This window comes from Hemitrygon akajei, chromosome 19, assembly GCF_048418815.1.
Source record: "Hemitrygon akajei chromosome 19, sHemAka1.3, whole genome shotgun sequence".
Lineage (NCBI taxonomy): Eukaryota > Metazoa > Chordata > Chondrichthyes > Myliobatiformes > Dasyatidae > Hemitrygon > Hemitrygon akajei.
The window spans coordinates 30846384-30863229 of NC_133142.1; the positions used below are offsets into that span (position 1 = coordinate 30846384).

General features: G+C 39.0%; 2 protein-coding genes across 8 annotated transcripts in view; one reads left to right on the forward strand and one right to left on the reverse strand.

The window, feature by feature from the left end:
* Positions 1-13038, forward strand: part of slc25a26 (solute carrier family 25 member 26) — a 237138-nt gene extending 224100 nt beyond the window's left edge. For 4 of the 6 annotated variants that reach the window (XM_073072338.1, XM_073072342.1, XM_073072339.1 and 1 more), the window contains one exon: positions 12870-13038. In XM_073072338.1, the coding sequence (XP_072928439.1) occupies positions 12870-12966 (97 nt within the window). In that variant the 3' untranslated portion in view covers positions 12967-13038. Of the gene's footprint in view, positions 1-160; positions 243-12869 lie in introns of all 6 variants that reach the window. The other 2 variants (XR_012102146.1, XM_073072340.1) reach the window with 1 other exon arrangement.
* The window catches only part of lrig1 (leucine-rich repeats and immunoglobulin-like domains 1), an 85751-nt gene continuing 81910 nt past the window's right edge, over positions 13006-16846 (reverse strand). Inside the window, exons 17-19 of one of the 2 annotated variants that reach the window (XM_073072336.1) lie at positions 16005-16187; positions 14683-14919; positions 13006-14479 (exon numbers count right to left, since the gene is read on the reverse strand). In XM_073072336.1, the coding sequence (XP_072928437.1) occupies positions 14298-14479; positions 14683-14919; positions 16005-16187 (602 nt within the window). In that variant the 3' untranslated portion in view covers positions 13006-14297. The remainder of the gene's footprint in view (positions 14480-14682; positions 14920-16004; positions 16188-16846) is intronic. The other variant, XM_073072337.1, reaches the window with a different exon arrangement.

Here is a 16846-nt window from a genome sequence, read left to right on the forward strand (position 1 = left end):
TACATAGCAGACACAGATTTATGTTTAACTCCCTGGAAAAAAATGAGAAATGGAAAAGATGTACTGTATGTGCATTTATTTATTGTAGCATAGAAGCATCATTGTCTATTTCACTACCAGAGAATGATATTAAAATGTTGGAAATGAATTCTTTGTTTAGTCATTTCAGTTTATATCATGAGTTCCCCCGAGTGACCAATACATAAAACAACAGGAAATGACCTGATTTCTTCTTTCACAAGGTAATTTTTATACTACGTTAGTTGGATTCCTAATTAGTAATTTGTTACAATTTTATGAAAACTTGATACCAAAGCCAATCAGACACAAATAGTCAGGGAGTTAGAAGTCCAACAGCTGGGCTATTATAAATGGTAGATGTCCAAAATGTAAGACTGTTATTGCAGATACAGGTATTTTATTAATGTACAGTTGGGTCTGTGCTTTGACCAGAAAGTACTCCCCATTAATGCACTTCCCCCTTCACATTTTTATCCTGGCAGTTCATTGGGCTGAATTCAAAAATCTGTCACCAGTTGTATATAGGGTATTTTGGTTTGCAGTTCTTTTAAGTTATGCAGATTGGGAACAGAATATAGCAGAAATCTGTTGCTTTTCTTTGAACAGTTGCCTTACCTAACCAACCAACACACGCACAAATGTTGGAGGAGCTCAGCAGGCTAGGCAGCATCTATGAAAAAGAGTAAACAGTCGACTTTTCAGGCTGAGACCCTTCTTCAGGACTGGAATAAAAGATGTGAAGTTAGAGCAAGAGGCTGGTGAGAGGGGAGGGAAGAAGAAGTACAAGCTGGTAGTTTGATAGGTGATAGATGAAACCGGAAGAGAGGAAGGGATGAAGTAAAGAGCTGGGAAGCTAATAGATGCAGATTTTCTCGTCTCCGTTGACGTAATTGCCTGTTCCTCCTATGCCATATCAAATTGGCAAGCAAAAGAAAAATCCCAGAGAAAATCCCAAATCCTTATTGTCAGTACAGGGTCCAAATGCAATTTTGGAATTGCATGGTTTCTACCTTTGGTAAATAGCATTTTGTAAACAAAGTGACCAAGTTTACAATTAGAAAGCAAGGGGGAATTGAAGATGGGGAGTCAGTGGGTTTTCACGTCAGTGCTGACCCCTGCCAAGTGTCTGCAAAATCTCTGAACTAAAGACTTTGCTTTCCTCAACCTCAGAACCTGCTGGCAGAGACTCAGCATGGCTGAGATCTTTAGCAGAAGCATCTTGTGAGCTGTAGTAGGATTGTAATCAGTGTCTGTTACATGCCTTGCCTATAGAACGGAGGAAAAAATATGAGCTGTGTATGTCTTAACACAGCTGAGACAATCCACTCATTTAGATACACTTAAAGTTCTTGAAGCATTTAAAATAATCAAGACTATGTAAAATTTAAACCAAAAATAAACAACTTAAATAAGAAAAGTGAAAAAAAGTTGGAAGAATTTTAAAAGCATTTCAAAGCCTGTTTAATAACTTAAATATAAAATTAACAATCCTTAATTGTTCACAAGTTTTTTTTACACAGATAATAGGGATATTTTTAAACTTAGAAGCTAACTAAAAGTTGTCTTGTGTTTGGAAGCATTTACCCAGTGATCTCACAGATGTTATTTTGTATTCAAATCAAAGGGAAAGGAACAGTTGTTCCTTTTGTCAGAAGGTGCAGATGGATATATTAACTAGGAAGAACATGTTTCCTAGATTGGGTCAAGAACGAGAAATTGATAGAAGGAACAGAAGTTTTGTGAAGGAAAAACTTCTGCAGCCAGGCGAATCTGGGAATTACTGCCTCAAAGGAATGGGTGAAACAGGAGCCCTCATCATATTTAAGCAGAACTTGGACATGCATATGCCCTACAGGGCTGGATGTTAGATGGGATAAGCCTGATGACACTTCCACAACTGGTACAACCACAATGGGCTGAATGGACCCCTTGTCATCCAGTTGTTTTGTTTCCAGGACAGCTTTTAGAAATAGTAGAGCAGCTTTTAGAAATAATGATCAAGGAAACAATTAAGAGGTGACTGAGCCAAGTTAAAGGACAGGCCTTCAGGGTTGTGGTCCGTATTACTACCTGTGCTATGTGCTGGTATCACCAGAAATGGGTCAGTCATCCAGTTTAACACATGGATATGGAGATGGTGCAGGAGGAAGGGCTTCAGGTTTTTGGATCGCTGGACTCTCTTCCAGAGAAGGAGGGACCTGTACAGAATTGTACATGAACTGGAGGGGGACTAATATCCTAGCTGGATGGGGGAGGGGGAGGTTTAAACTAGAGTTGAAGGGGCATAGAAACCAGGGTGCCAGAACAGATGGTGGGCTTGTTGTGGAGACAGGTTCTGTCAAGTGTGGAATTAGGACATGTTTTCTACAAAAGTGTACTTGGTAAGCAGGAGGCCTTCAAAAGTGAAATTTCGAGCGTACAACGTTTGTATGTTCCTGTCAAAATAAAAGGCAAGGGTAACAGGTTTAGAGAACCTTGGTTTTCAAGAGATATTGAGTACTTTGGTTAAGAAAAAGGAGGTGGTGCATAGCAGGTATATGCAGGCAGCAACAAATGAGGTACTTGAATACAAGAAATGCAAGAGAACACTTAAGAAGGAAATCAGGAGGGCTAAAAGAAGACATGAGGTTGCTCGAGCAGATGTAGGAGCTAAGGGCTTCTACAGATAAATTAAGAGCAACTAGATAGCAAGGGGCAAATTTGGTCCTCTGAAAGATCAGTGGTAATCTACGTGTGGGGCCGAATGAAATAGGGGAGATCTTATACGGAATATTTACTCGGGGGATGGACACAGAGCAGCAGTGAGGTCATGGGCCCTGTACAGATTATAGAGGAGGAGGTGTTTGCTGTCTTGAAGCAAATCAGGGTGGATAAATCCCCAGGGCCTGACAAGATATTCCCTCAGACCCTGTGGGAGGCAAGTGCAGAAATTGCAGGGACCCTAGCAGAGATATTTTAAATATCCTTAGCCATGGGTGAGTGCAGGAAGATTGGAGAATATTTAATGTTGTTCAGTCATTTAAGAAAGGATCTAAAAATAAGTCAGGAACTCGTAGGCTGGTGAGCCTGACATCAGTAATAGGAAAGTTATTAGAAGATATTTTAAGGACCAAATACTTATGATAAACAGTGACTGATTAGGAATAATCATCATGGCTTTGTGCATTGCAAGTCGTGTCTAACCAATCATATAGAATTTTTTTGAGTAAGTTTCCAAGAGGTTGATAAAGGTAAGCCAGTGGATGTTGTCTACATGGACTTTAGCAATGCCTTTGACAAGGTCCCGCATGGGAGGTTGGTCAAGAATGTTTAGTCACTTGGAGAGTCAGCATAATGAGGTAATAAATTAGATTAGGCATTGGCTTCACGGGAGAAGCCTAAGAGTGATAGTAGATGGTTGCCTCTCTGACTGAAGTGGTGTGCCACATGGATCAGTGCTGGGTCCATTGTTGTTTGTCATCTATATTGATGATCTGAATGGTTTAAGGATGACATGCTTAAATGGAACTACTTCACTCATAGGGTGGTGAGAGTGTGGAACGATGTGGCAGCTCAAGTGGTGGATGTGGGGTCGATTTCAACATTTAAGAAAAATTTGGATAAGTGCTTGGGTGGGAGGGGTATGGAGGGTAATGGTCTGGGTGCAGGTCGATGAGACTCGGCAGGTTAATGCTTCAGCATGGACTAGATAGGTCAAAGGGTCTGTTTCTGTGCTGTAGAGTTCTATGACTCTTAAGTTTTAGTTTATAAAAAAGAGCCAGCACAGATCTATTAAATACAAATCATGTTGGATATAGATGTAAGTAAGTAATCTGTAAGGAGGATGACAGTGATAATCTGCAGGAGCACATGGAAAAGATGGCAATATGGGCAGACAAGCAGCAAGCACAATTTAATGCAGATAAATGTGAAGTGTTGTATTTTGGTGGAAATGTGTAGAGATTATGTATATTAAGTGGCACAGTCTGAAGGGTAGGATCATTGGGGTGAGGGATGAATATCTCTTAAAATGTGGGAAGTAGTATTCAGAGAGAGGTTGGTGAAAAAAGTTATCCTGAGATTCATTAATGAGCATATGGTACAATGGTAGGGTGGTAACATTGAACCCAAATAAAACACAAGAGAGGCCTGAATTGGAATTCTAATTCTTGTCACCTAGGAAGAATATTGATATTATCAACCTCTGGAAGGATATGAGGCTCCTGTGTGTTAGGGTGCAGCAGGATTCTGAGCCAAGGGGGATTTTCGCAATTAGATCATGCAGGATGGTGGTTTTCGGAGCAAAGAAGGCTGAGAGATGAGAGCTGTCAGTAGGGGTGGTGAAAACAGAATCAACCATGGCTAAGCACCTAAGAAGTAGAAGGAAGAGTAAGCCATTCAGCTTCTCATCCCTGTTTTGTCATTTATTGAGGTCATGGCTGATATCTTTCAGCTCAGCATTTCTTCCCGGGCACTAAGCCTTCTGATCCTTTAATATGTGAAACTTTACCAAATCTCTGGCTTGAATGCACCAGACAACACAGTCTCACTAGACTCCTCAGCCTAAAGCCTTGCTGTTTTCCGGGTGAAGAATATTTTTCTCATTCTGACCTGAGTGATTGTCCCTTGTTTTGAGACTGTCATGCTACTAGACATCCAGATTGATGCATGGTTCGAGACCAAGCTTAATCATAGGAAATGTAGCCTACAATTGTTTGAAGTGTGCGTGGAGGCAGTGACCATCATTCAAGTCTGGGTTCTCCCTGTTTCGGGCGAACAGGTCAAAAGACTGTCTGGGAAGAGTAAAAGGAGGTGGGTGGGGTATGCTTCCGGGAACGTGCATGCCCTCATATCCTTTTGTTCCCTGGCTCTGGAGTACATTGTGCTGCTATGTAGACCTTTCAAGCTGCCTAGGGAGTTCACAGCTGTTATTATCACAGCTGTGTATATTCCGCCGCAGGCTGATACTGACCTGGCTCTCAAGGAATTGTACAAGACTATCATCAGCCTGGAGACTGTTCACCCGGAGGCTGCTTACTTTGTCGCCAGTGACTTTAATAGAGTGTCACTGACTAGTCTTTACAAAGTTTTGTCAACATATCCAGGTGAGCACACGGTGAGATACCATACTTGACCACTGTTACCCTTCCTTCCGCAACGCTTACAAAGCACTCCTTTGCCCGCCGTTTGGAAAATCAGATCACTCCTCCATCTTGCTGCTGCCGAGATACAGGCAGAAGTTGAAACAAGAGGCGGCCATAGTTAAAACCGTCCACTGTTGGTCCGACTAATTGGCCTCCATGCTACAGGACTGCTTTGATGACATTGACTGGAACGTCTTCCTTGATGAGGATGTCTCTGAGTTCACGGAATGGATCACGAGTTTCATCCGGAAGTGATCCAAGGATGTTGTCCCCCTCCCAGAAATCAGTCGGGGTCTATCCAAACCAGAAACTCTTGATCAACAGTTCTGTGTGAGCAGCACTTACTGTGCAACACAGAGCTCACGTTGCCGGTGACCAACAGGAACTCAAGAAATGCAGCTACGATCTACGCAAAGTCATCAAGGCAGCAAAACGCCAATACAGGGACAAGATCCAGACACAACACCCCAACAACACACGCAGCTTATGGCAAGGTCTGCACACCATCGCAGAATTCAAAGCTAAACGCATTGGAGTTTCCAACGTAGCTAACTTTCTCCCAGATGAGCTAATGCTTTTTTACACTCGATTCAATGCTGCCAACATTGAACTCCCAGGGAGACCCGCTGATGCAACCTGCGCCTTGGTCATCTCTGAGACTGAAGTACACAGGTGTTTTCCATGACGGGACAGTCACAAGGCTGCGGGACCGGACAGCATCCCAGGGCGAGTACTCGAGATGTGCATTGCACAACTTGTAGGTGAGTTTACAGACATTTTTAATCTCTCCTTCTCCCAGTGTAGAGTGTCCCTCCTGCTTCAAAACATCCACCAATGTTCCTGTACCTAAAAAGACCAAGGTAACATGTCTCAACGACTGGCATCCTGTTGCGCTCACCTCAATAATAAGCAAATTCTTTGAGAGGCTGGTCAAGGACTACATTTGCAGCATGCTGTCACCCACACTAGACCCCCTACAATTCACCTACCGACACAACCGATCGACAGATGACACAAAAGACACAGCTCTACGCACCATCCTTACACATTTAGATGCTTATGTCAGAATGCTGTTCTTAGACTACAGTTCAGCATTCAAGACCATAATTGCCTCCAGGCTTGACGAGAAGTTCAGAGATCTCAGCCTTCACCCTGCCTTGTGTAGCTAGATCCTGGACTTCCTGTCAGATCGCCAGCAGGTAGTAACAGTGGGGTCCCTCATCTCTGCCCCTCTGACCCTTAACACAGATGCCCCTCAGGGCTATATCCTAAGCCCCTTCCTTTTCTCTCTGTATACCCATGACTGTGTTATGGACCACAGCTCCAATCTGCTAATTAAATTTGCTGACGACACTACTCTGATTGGCCTAATCTCAAATAATAATGAGGTAGCCTATCAAGAACTCGTCACCCTGACACAGTGGTGTCAAGAAAACAAACTCTCCTTCATTGTTGCAATAACAAAGGAGCTGGTTGTGGACTACAGGAGGAATGGAGACAGGCTAACTACTATTGACATCAATTGATCTGGAGTTGAGAAGGTGAACAGCTTTAAGTTCCTTAGCATAAACATCACTGAGGATCTCGTGGACTGTACACAGCAGTGCCTCTTTCACCTCAGATGGTTCAAGAAGTTTGGTATGGGCCCCCAAATCCTAAGAACTTTCTACTGGGGCACAAATGAGAGCATCCTGACTGGCTGCATTACTGCCTTGTATGGGAACTGTACTTCTCTCAATCACAGGACTCTGCAGAGAGTGGTGCAGACAGCTCGACACATCTGTAGATGTGAACTTCCCACTATTCAGGACGTTTACAAAGACAGGTGTGTAAAAAGGACCTTTGGGAACCTGAGTCACCCCCATCACAAACTGTTCCAGCTGCTACATCCGGGAAACGGTACCGCAGCATAAAAGCCAGGACCAACAGGCTTCTTCCACTAGGCCATCAGACTGATTAATTCATGTTGATACAATTGTATTTCTGTGCTATATTGGCTGTCCTGTTGTACATACTATTTATTATAAATTACTATAAATTGCACACTGCACATTTAGACAGAGATGTAACATGAAGATTTTTACTCTTCATGTACAAACGTACATGAAGGATGTAAGTAATAAAGTCAAGCCAAGTCAGGTAAATTTCAAGACAGTTATGGAAAGGGTGGACCTTGATTGGGAAAGAAAATATTAATATCTTTGGAAACAGTGAGAGTTTGGTACCAACATATTCCCAAAAGGCAAGGGCAGCAAGGACTGTTGAAGGGTGGGAAATAAAAACGAGCCCATTACAATTCTATAATCCTGTGAGAGTAAAGACCAGTTAAGAGAAATATATTCACACTGAGGATTATTGAAGCTCTGAATGCTTTAGAAAATAAGTTGTTGAAGAAAAGGCAGTATTTTAAAGGGAAATTTGGATGTATGACTGAGTTTGAAGAGATCACAATGAAATAAGGTCAGCCTAGTCAATAAAATTAGTTTCTGAGTTTCTGTAGAAGAGTTTGCACAGCAAATCCTGTGCTACATAATTCTGAACCATGGATCTGAAAGGCTTCAAACTTGCCTTCATATTATTCTGCCTACCACAATATTACATATTAGTACACTAGAAGAACTAATTTGTAACATGATGTGGAATAACCTAAAAGTAAGCTGTGGATAGTTTAACACATTTAAGTTCAAATCTATTTGACAATGTGACCAGTATCTGCCTAGTACAAATTGCTGTGCCTTAAAGCTATAATTATAGTAATCAACTGAATTACTATCTAGTTAAACCATAAACTGTTTCCATCTGCCATCTCCATATCCTTTTTTCGAAAACCAAAACAACTATCAAAACAAGCAGATGAACTATTGAACTATCTGCCTGAAAATGCAATGTTTCATGAATAAATATCAGCTCCAGCTGGTCCCATAAAAATCTGTTTTAATTTTACCATATGTTCATTTGACTAAGAACTAGTTTCTACTCATTGTTGGTTTATTCACTTCAACCTTAAAATACTATCACTAAATACACTGTTATCACACACAGTTGCTTGAGAGAGGAGCAAGAATGGCAACTCAATGTTTCTCAACTTTGATATTTCAGGCATAATAGAGATGGCTGTAACAAGGTTGGGGAGTTGTATTACTGATCAAGGAGAAGGTAGTAACTGCACTCAGAGGATGTACTGAAATGCTCATCCAATGAGGCAATAGGAGTAGAGCGCAGACATAAGACAGATGCTTTCACTGTGTGGGGGTTCTCCTGTAAACCTCCCAACAGCCAGAAGGAAATAGAGGAACAGATGTACTGTACAGAAAGATTATGGAAAGATGCAAAAACAGCAGGATTGTCATAATAGGAAATGAACATGGCCAAGTTTTCATAGTTTCACTGGGAGAGCATTTTGGGAGCAGTGATCATAACTCCTTAAGGTTTTAAACAATTATGAGTAAAAGTAAGTCTGCACTTTGGGTGGTGGGTGAGTGCTAAATGGGGGAAAATATACATTACAGCATCATTAGGCAGGAGCTGGAGGGAGTAGATTGGGAGCTGCTGTTACTGCATATGTGGGACATTTGCAAGTCGTTTAAAGATCAGAATTCAGGACTAGCATCTTCCTGTGATGATGAAAGGTTCAGGAAATTTGGTGAGAGATGTTGTAAATTTAGTCAAGAAGAAAAAGAAAGTTTAGGAAGCTGAAATTAGATAGGACTCTTAAAGAATGTACAGAAAACAAGAAAGAACTAAAACAGGGAATTACAAGAGCCAAAAGGAGCTGTGAAATATCCTTGGCATAAAGGATTACGTGAAATCCCATGGCATTTGACACATTCATTCAAAATGAAAGGGTAGCCAGAGAATGGTTTGCACTTCCACCTCTACTTCCTATGACGGATAAAGAAATTTGGCATGTCCCCTTTGAACCTCACCATTTCTTTTTCAGTGTAGGAAGCATCCTATCCAAATGTTACAGCTTAGTATGGCAACTGCTCTGCCCATGACTGCAAGAAACTGCAGTTGTGCACACAGCTTGACAGATCACAAAAACCATTGCTGCTCCACAGGCTCTGCCTACGTATTTACTACCTCGCTAGAACAAGTAGCATAATGGAAGTTCCCACATTCTCTCTTCTCCCCTTCTCATCGGGCAAAAGAAACAAAAGCCAGAAAGCACATAACATCAGGGCTCCAGAGGTGCTTTTGTCCTGCTGTTGTAAGACTATTGAATGGTTCCCTAGTATGGTAAGATGAACACTTGACCTCACAATCTATCTTGTGACCTTATATCTTAGTGTCTTACCTGCACTGCCCTTTTGCTGTTCTTTAACACTGTATTCTGCACCATATTCTTGTTTTGCCTTGTACTACATTGTTGTACTATTGTAATGAATTAATCTGTATGGCCGGTATGCAAGATGTGTTTTTCACTGTACATAATAATGAATCAGATTACCATTTTATGTGCAGTACTTGTAGGCTTTTTTATGGTATTGAACAAACAATTATCACAGATAGAAGCTATTAGAAGAGCATCCTTTACTGATGGGAAGTATCTGGTACAATAATATGTTGTCATGCCACATGGTACAGTCAATTAAATGGTCCCTTACACATGTACACTACAAAAATAGGATAAGGATGATATTGATAAGGACAGCATAGTTGCACAGCTGGAAGTGAGATGCTTCGTCAGCTCCAGTAAACCCCAGTTCAATCCTATCCCCCCCAATGTGTAGAGTTTGTACATTCTCCCTGAGACCATTTGAGTCTGTTCCCAGAGCTCCCATTTCCTATCACATCACAAAAAATGCACAGATTATTAGGTTAGTTAGCTAACGTAAATTGCTCTAACCTGTAGATGAGTGGTAGCATTTAGTTATAGGATCAGAGATACAGAACAGAAACAGGCCCTTTGGCCCACTAAATTCTTTACCAACCACTAGGCACCATTTTCATATGAAATGGGTACCTGATGGTTTGTAATGAGTTCAGTGGGCCAAAGGGCCTGTCTGGGTTCTGTATCTCTATGGCTAAGTTGATGTAATCAATAGCTTTTTTGCTATTTAACATCTTTTGGATTTTGGCATGCTTAAAAAAAGGCTGACATTGTTTATTTCCAGCTGCCCTTGAGAAGGCAGCCACATGCCTTCCACGTGAACTGTTACATCCATGTGGAGAGCGGACACGTACATTATGTTGATCATTTTATTCTGTGCCAGATGTGGAGATAAACGCTCCTCGCTGAATCTTCTATTTTAGTGACATTGCTTCATAACACATGATTTTCCAGAAGCAGGTTGCATGCAATTGAAATATTTTGAACTCTTGTTTTAAAATAGTTGAGACCATCAACTTGATATGTTACTGTGTTTAGCTGAGTAGAATCACATTTTCTTTTAGTCATTTCTAAATTTGAATAGATTTTTTTTCCAATTTAGAGGTATGTTTCCTTATAAAATGGACAATTCTGATTGCGATTCCTGTGTTATTCTGTTAATATGAAAAATGTGCATCACTGTTTCAGTGGTACATGTTTGCCTCTTCCTGTTTCCCTCCATCTTAGCTTTGTCATTCATCCCTTTTCCATCTTTGTCTCTTTCCTCTCAGAAAGACAGGTCCAAGGAGAAGTGACTGCTTTGTGGGTGTTTTCTCATCCATGAGTTGCTTTGGTGTGACTCGAGTTGAACCAGCAAAATATGACCATTATTTCGTACTTCTCACCCATTCCTGGGTAGAGTGTGGCCACAAGGAATTTCCTGAGTTTGACAAACCCTAGCCGATTTCCCCATGTGTGACAGACTTATCCTCCAGTATCTTCAACTTCCTGGCAAGCCCCTAATCAACAAGGAGAGAAACTAGTTCTAATAAAGTCCTCATCCTGCCACTTGGAGTATAATCCTTGTTTTGTCAAACAGAAAACTTCATAGTTAGCCCCCCACCAATGACTGGCAACTATTAATTTGCTTTCGTTCAAGCAAGACAGTGCATAAGAGGACACCCTCACTATGACAAATATTGCATGTGCAACACATCTTGTATAGGACAACTAGGAAACTGCAGACTTCACTTATGTACATACGTTTGTGAGGTTAAGCAAGTTTCTTGATTATCTGTTCACTGAAGCACTCCAACTGAACTATGCATTTAACAGCTACAGAACAAAGGTCCTTTAACAATCTGCTCCTTGTAGACCATGTTCTGGTCTACGAGGTCCTGGAAAATGTGAAGCAATTTAATTTCTCATAGCTGTCTCAACTAAGGCAGATACTGATGATAAGATTCATCATCTCCTTCAATTTTTGGCCAACTGAAGAAGTATTTTTCCAGTCAAGAATCCATAGCTGGCATAAAAACATTATCTAAGGGTAGTGATCTTGGCCCTCCTGTACACTTCTGATTCATTGACATCTCAAAGCACTGTTGGGATATCATCGATGGTCTCCATCAAATCGCCTAGCAGAGTAAGTAAACCAAAAGAAGTGCCCTCACCCCACCATTCAGGCACTAATTATGCTCACATGGTTGATAGAAGACTCCGGAAATACACACTATTACAAATTCCATTATGACAAGATGATCAGGACACAGGAAAAGATTTAAAGATGTTTGCAAAGCTTCCTTGGGGGCTAAAATAAATTTCCCAAGGCAATGCTTGGCTCTTGAATGCCCAAGAGAATGAATGTTGCATTCTTTTTTCAAGGGCATATGCAAGCCAAATGCCAATGATAAGATCAAAGCACCACAAACTACTCACTCACCTCCTCACTAAGCACAAATGCTTAACCTGTGAAGTGCACTTTGTTGTCACAGCTACCTCAGCTCCCATTTTATAATTATACATCAGTTTCTTTGGGTGCTTTTAAAACAGCCCACTATCTGAAACAAGCTGTCAGGTTTTATATTGTGGTTGCTTGCAAATCATTAGATTTAATTAATTCACTTCAGTTTGCTTATGGAAAATCTGAACTCTGAATTCAAGGTCACACATTCAGTAAGAACAGCAAATATTTATTGCTCTTAGAACTAACCTCGGCAGCAATTGCAACCTGTAAGATTAGTCCAGGATTTAATGAGAGTATTTTTAAATAATTGTTGATGACTATAGCTCATGACATAACTAAACAAGAAGGCTGAAGCAGTAGTAGTATAAATGTAACTATCTTACCAGTGGAACTGGGTTTTCATGTGTTTAAATGTGATGAGCATCTTGAAGCAAACTTTGGATATAAAGTCCCAGTCCTTGTTTAGCCTTTACAAATATGGCAGAAACTTGAAAAGAGCATGTGCTTTTTGCTTGCCCCAGTGGAGGCTCTTAGGCCTTGAGAGCCTTGCTTTTTATAAAAGCAGAGTGCTACTTTAGAAAAGCAAAATCAGTTGTATGCCCTCTTTCATTACGTATGTGGGTTTGAGTGCATGAGTGCAATTCCAACCAGATAACCGAATAGTAACTGCTAATAATATTTCATGAGGGACCTTGTTACCCTATTTGCCACTGTGATGATTATAAAAATACATGATGTTATTGTTTAACAATCAGTTTTACATTCTGCACTACAAAAGGATGCTAAGTGTTATGGTCTTGGAGTTTATAACTTAATGAAAGTTATGATTTCGCACATAAACACAATTGAAAAATTGCGTAAGATGCTTTAGAGTACTACAACTTTACTATTAATTTCCATTATGTGCCATTCCAATACTAACCACTTCTTTTCCCCTCTTCCACAGCTTATTTTCAGGTATCATCCCCAGAGTTACATGGATCAGTCTTGGAGGTTTTATTTTTTTAGGAACATATGATAAAATCCACAAAGAGCTTCTATAATATCAGGAATGTGACTGTAATATAATTGAACTATTATAATGATATAATAAATTGATTTTTTATTAGACACTTCATTTTGTTAGACATTTCTATATTTTACATTTGTAATATGTATATTTTTAGCAAATTGTATAAATAAATATTTGTGCAGAAAAGTAACACTTCCTTGATTTGCCTTCATTAAGCAGCTTAGCAGTGTCTGTTCTGGCAATATATAAAAGGAAATACTGATGGACAGCCATTTTACTTGGTGTCTGAGGCAGTTTTATTATGGAAATATATAGGCAAGGATATGATGTTATCAGACTTTAAATTGTAAAGCTGCATGCTACTTAAAATTGAACATCTGTTTCCAAATTTTTTCATTTTTAATTAAAACTTTCTAGCTTCTAAGTAACAAACTGTTGTAAATTTGGACTGCTGCAGCAGTGTTTAGTTAAATCCTAAATACTATTTTAATCAATACAGTCCCCCAATTTTTCATGTCGAACAAGGGTTCCCAACCATTTTTTAGTGTCATGGACTAATGTCATTACGCAAGAGGTCTGTAAACCCCAGGTTAGGAATCCCTGCTGAGCACTAAGTGAACCAGACAAGTAGTTTATAAGATGCATTTTCAACTTATCCAGTGTCCTCTTGGCTGATGGTGAATGCTAATACAAATTCTATATCTTTGAATCCGGTGATCAGATAGTTTTGGGTGATTTTCTGTAATATGGTTCAATAGGACACTTTGTAACAAACACTGAAGTGTTAGCTTTATAAAAAAAAACTTTGAAAACGTCAATGATAAATCCTTATCAAATTTGTGCAATTCGCAGGAATTTTGTAGACAAATACATCTCACCTTTATGACAAAGTGGACTTATCCTATCAATGTTACTTTCATTATAACCTCTTGTAATAAGGCACCAGAAGGTATTACAAACTTTTACAACAGCAACCAAATAGGAGAAATTTTCAAAAATTCTAAAAAAAATGTTATTCATGCACTAAATACGTTTAAAATATCTTCTGTAAAAGATACATATGAAACTCTTATATACATATTAAACAAAACATTCCTTTATACATTTTTCCATGCATTTACATGCTTCAGAAGCAAGTAAACTGCTGAGCTACCAACTCTTCTCAAGGAAGCTTAAAAATATATATATATATACACATAAAAGAATGCTCGAATAGGCCTTTTCCCCTATACAAGCTGCATCCTGCCACATCTCTTCATCTTGGCGAGGTAAGCTAAAGAAGGTGAGGTAGTAACAAAAAGCTGACAAAATATTTCAGTGCACAGTTGCAAGTTTGCATTTTTCTGCTTTTCAGGCAAAGTATCAAGAATGTGGTAACTGTCCATTAAATAGCGAAGTCTGTTTAATGCCAATTTCAGTGTCACTGTGCAATAAAGTCCGAGGTTTCTCACACAACAATGCTGAATTGTCCAAGGCCTCCAGAGATGGAAAATGTACAGGATTGTGAAGTTCTTGAGTTAACTGCACAGATCGAGAAGGCATATCTGAAAAAATAGACAAGTTTAAAGTTTTAGACCTGATGAAACTGATTAAGTATTGTATTATCAAGATAAATCTTGTGGAGACACGAATCAATTTTGCATTTTATTCCCAGAAAGCTAATTTATTAGGTATTTAGTTACTACAAATAAACTTTCAAGGTGGAACTATAACTGCTTGTTACACTTAAATGAAAACCAAATCTTACCTTTTGCTAGTGTTTGAGGCTGTGATGTCATCCTATCGTGATTGCTAGGATAAATAGGCTTTTCCCTCTCTTTCATACTACTCAAAGTCCCATTGCATGGATAATGATTTAAAAGTTCTGCACTGATTCTATTCTGTGCTTTTGCATCTTCAGGACAGCAATCCACACTTCTATAAGAGCTCGAGGTTTCCAATTCCTTTGGGTAGGTGCTAGCATTGTCAAACTGTTCCATGCAAACTAAGGGTTGAATAGCAAGCAAATCTATTAGTACAGAGATTCTATCAAATAGAACAATACAATATTGTAGATAGATTTTAAACTGCTGTATAACTTGATTAGGCTGTCAAAAATATAGTTATAATGGTTCAATTTTGAGAAAAATCATAACCAGAACCAGGTAATTGGTTGTCACAACAGTTAATACAATATGCATTGGATAGGACTCATCAATACAAATCTGCTTTATATGAAATAAGCACACTTGCTCTGAGAATTTTACAATAGCACAGAACTATTGGTACATTCATAAAATGAACAATACAAATATTTTTGAATTTTTACTTTTGATCAATCTGCAAGTAATGAAACAAATTATAATTCAGGAGAAAGGTGAGAACTTCTAAACAGTGTGCTAAACCAAAAAAATTGCCTTATTTAATTTGAATATTCAGATTTAATCCCCCTTCAGTTCTATTGTAGATAAGATCAGACTGTAAAATCAACTAAATACTCCATTGCAGACTGAGCAGGGACCAATTCCAGATGAGTCCAATTTCATCCTACTGTAAGCAGCAAACTGTATATTGTTTTGAAAAGCTTTGATATTAAATAAAACAAATTATATTTATCAGCCAATGCAACCTGGAATAATTATCACAAATGCATGATTAAATCTCTCATTACACTGGAATAACAAATATTCTGCACCCAGATACAAGTGAGATACACACATAGCACTAGGAAATAATAGTTCAATAGATTCTGTCTGAATCAAACCTTATTATTATGTTTATTAAGAATATTCCATTCACTTAGCCAGTTCAAATTTGCAAGAAGTTAAATTATCCCAGTGTTCCGGAGCTAGGACGGGGAGTGGTTTTTTTTGTTGTTGTGCACAGCTAACCTACCCTTAAGCTGCATTGTGGTTTACAGATGAAGAACATTTTTTTCTGCAAAACTAGCATACTTTATAATACTTAAACCAAATGTTAATTTATTTTGCTCTGGAGCTAACTGATTTTTCACAAACCAGTTCTAAATTTGCTCAGTTCTGTCCTTAACCAAATATTTAACTAAGTTATAGAGAAGTGTTAAGTAAATACCTTCTACATGCTTTGGTGCTGTAGGTAAATGCCACGTACCTATTTTTTCTGAGCCCAGTCTTCCTTCTGTCACATTTTTACATCCATCTTTTATATTACATCCAACACAATGTTTTATTTTCCTATTGTGAATATTATGACTGTCCGTATCTGCACAGTTTCCAGCATCAGACCGACATACACCTGCAATAATAGCCTGTTAGCATTCTTGAATCATATTTTCCCAATTTGTAAAACTGATGCTCAGTTAACAATTCAGATTTATACCCATACCTCAAAAATAGCACTGTCTTCATTAAAAGTGGTGGTATTATTGATAATAAGCTTGATAACATCAAATTGTGGAAAAGAAAAAACCAATGCATCAGCAGCTTTCAATGACAGGATGTATATTTATGATGAATAGAAGTAGGAGATTACACTACTTCAGCATACTCCTAACTCAAATCACCCAAGTAATTAAACTGATGAATCTATGGATGTTGAACCAAACTGTTACAAACCAAATACAAGACACTCTGTAGATGCTGGAAATCCAGAGTAACACAAACAAACTTGGAGAAACTCTGCAGATCAAGCAGCATCAATGGAGAAAAATAAGCAGTCAATGTTTCAGGCCAAGAACCTTCATCACATCAACATTTTGTGTGCTTTACTGCCTCGTAATGCCTAAAATGCACTGGGATATAATCATTTATTCACCTATACTTTTCTCCATTTTTAGCAAATAGTAATTGAATTCCGATAATCAATTAACTGACGATTTTGAAATCCCAACGTTTTGGTATCTAGCCCACCAGTATCGTTTGCCACACTTTCTTTTCAACACCAGGGTCCCAGTT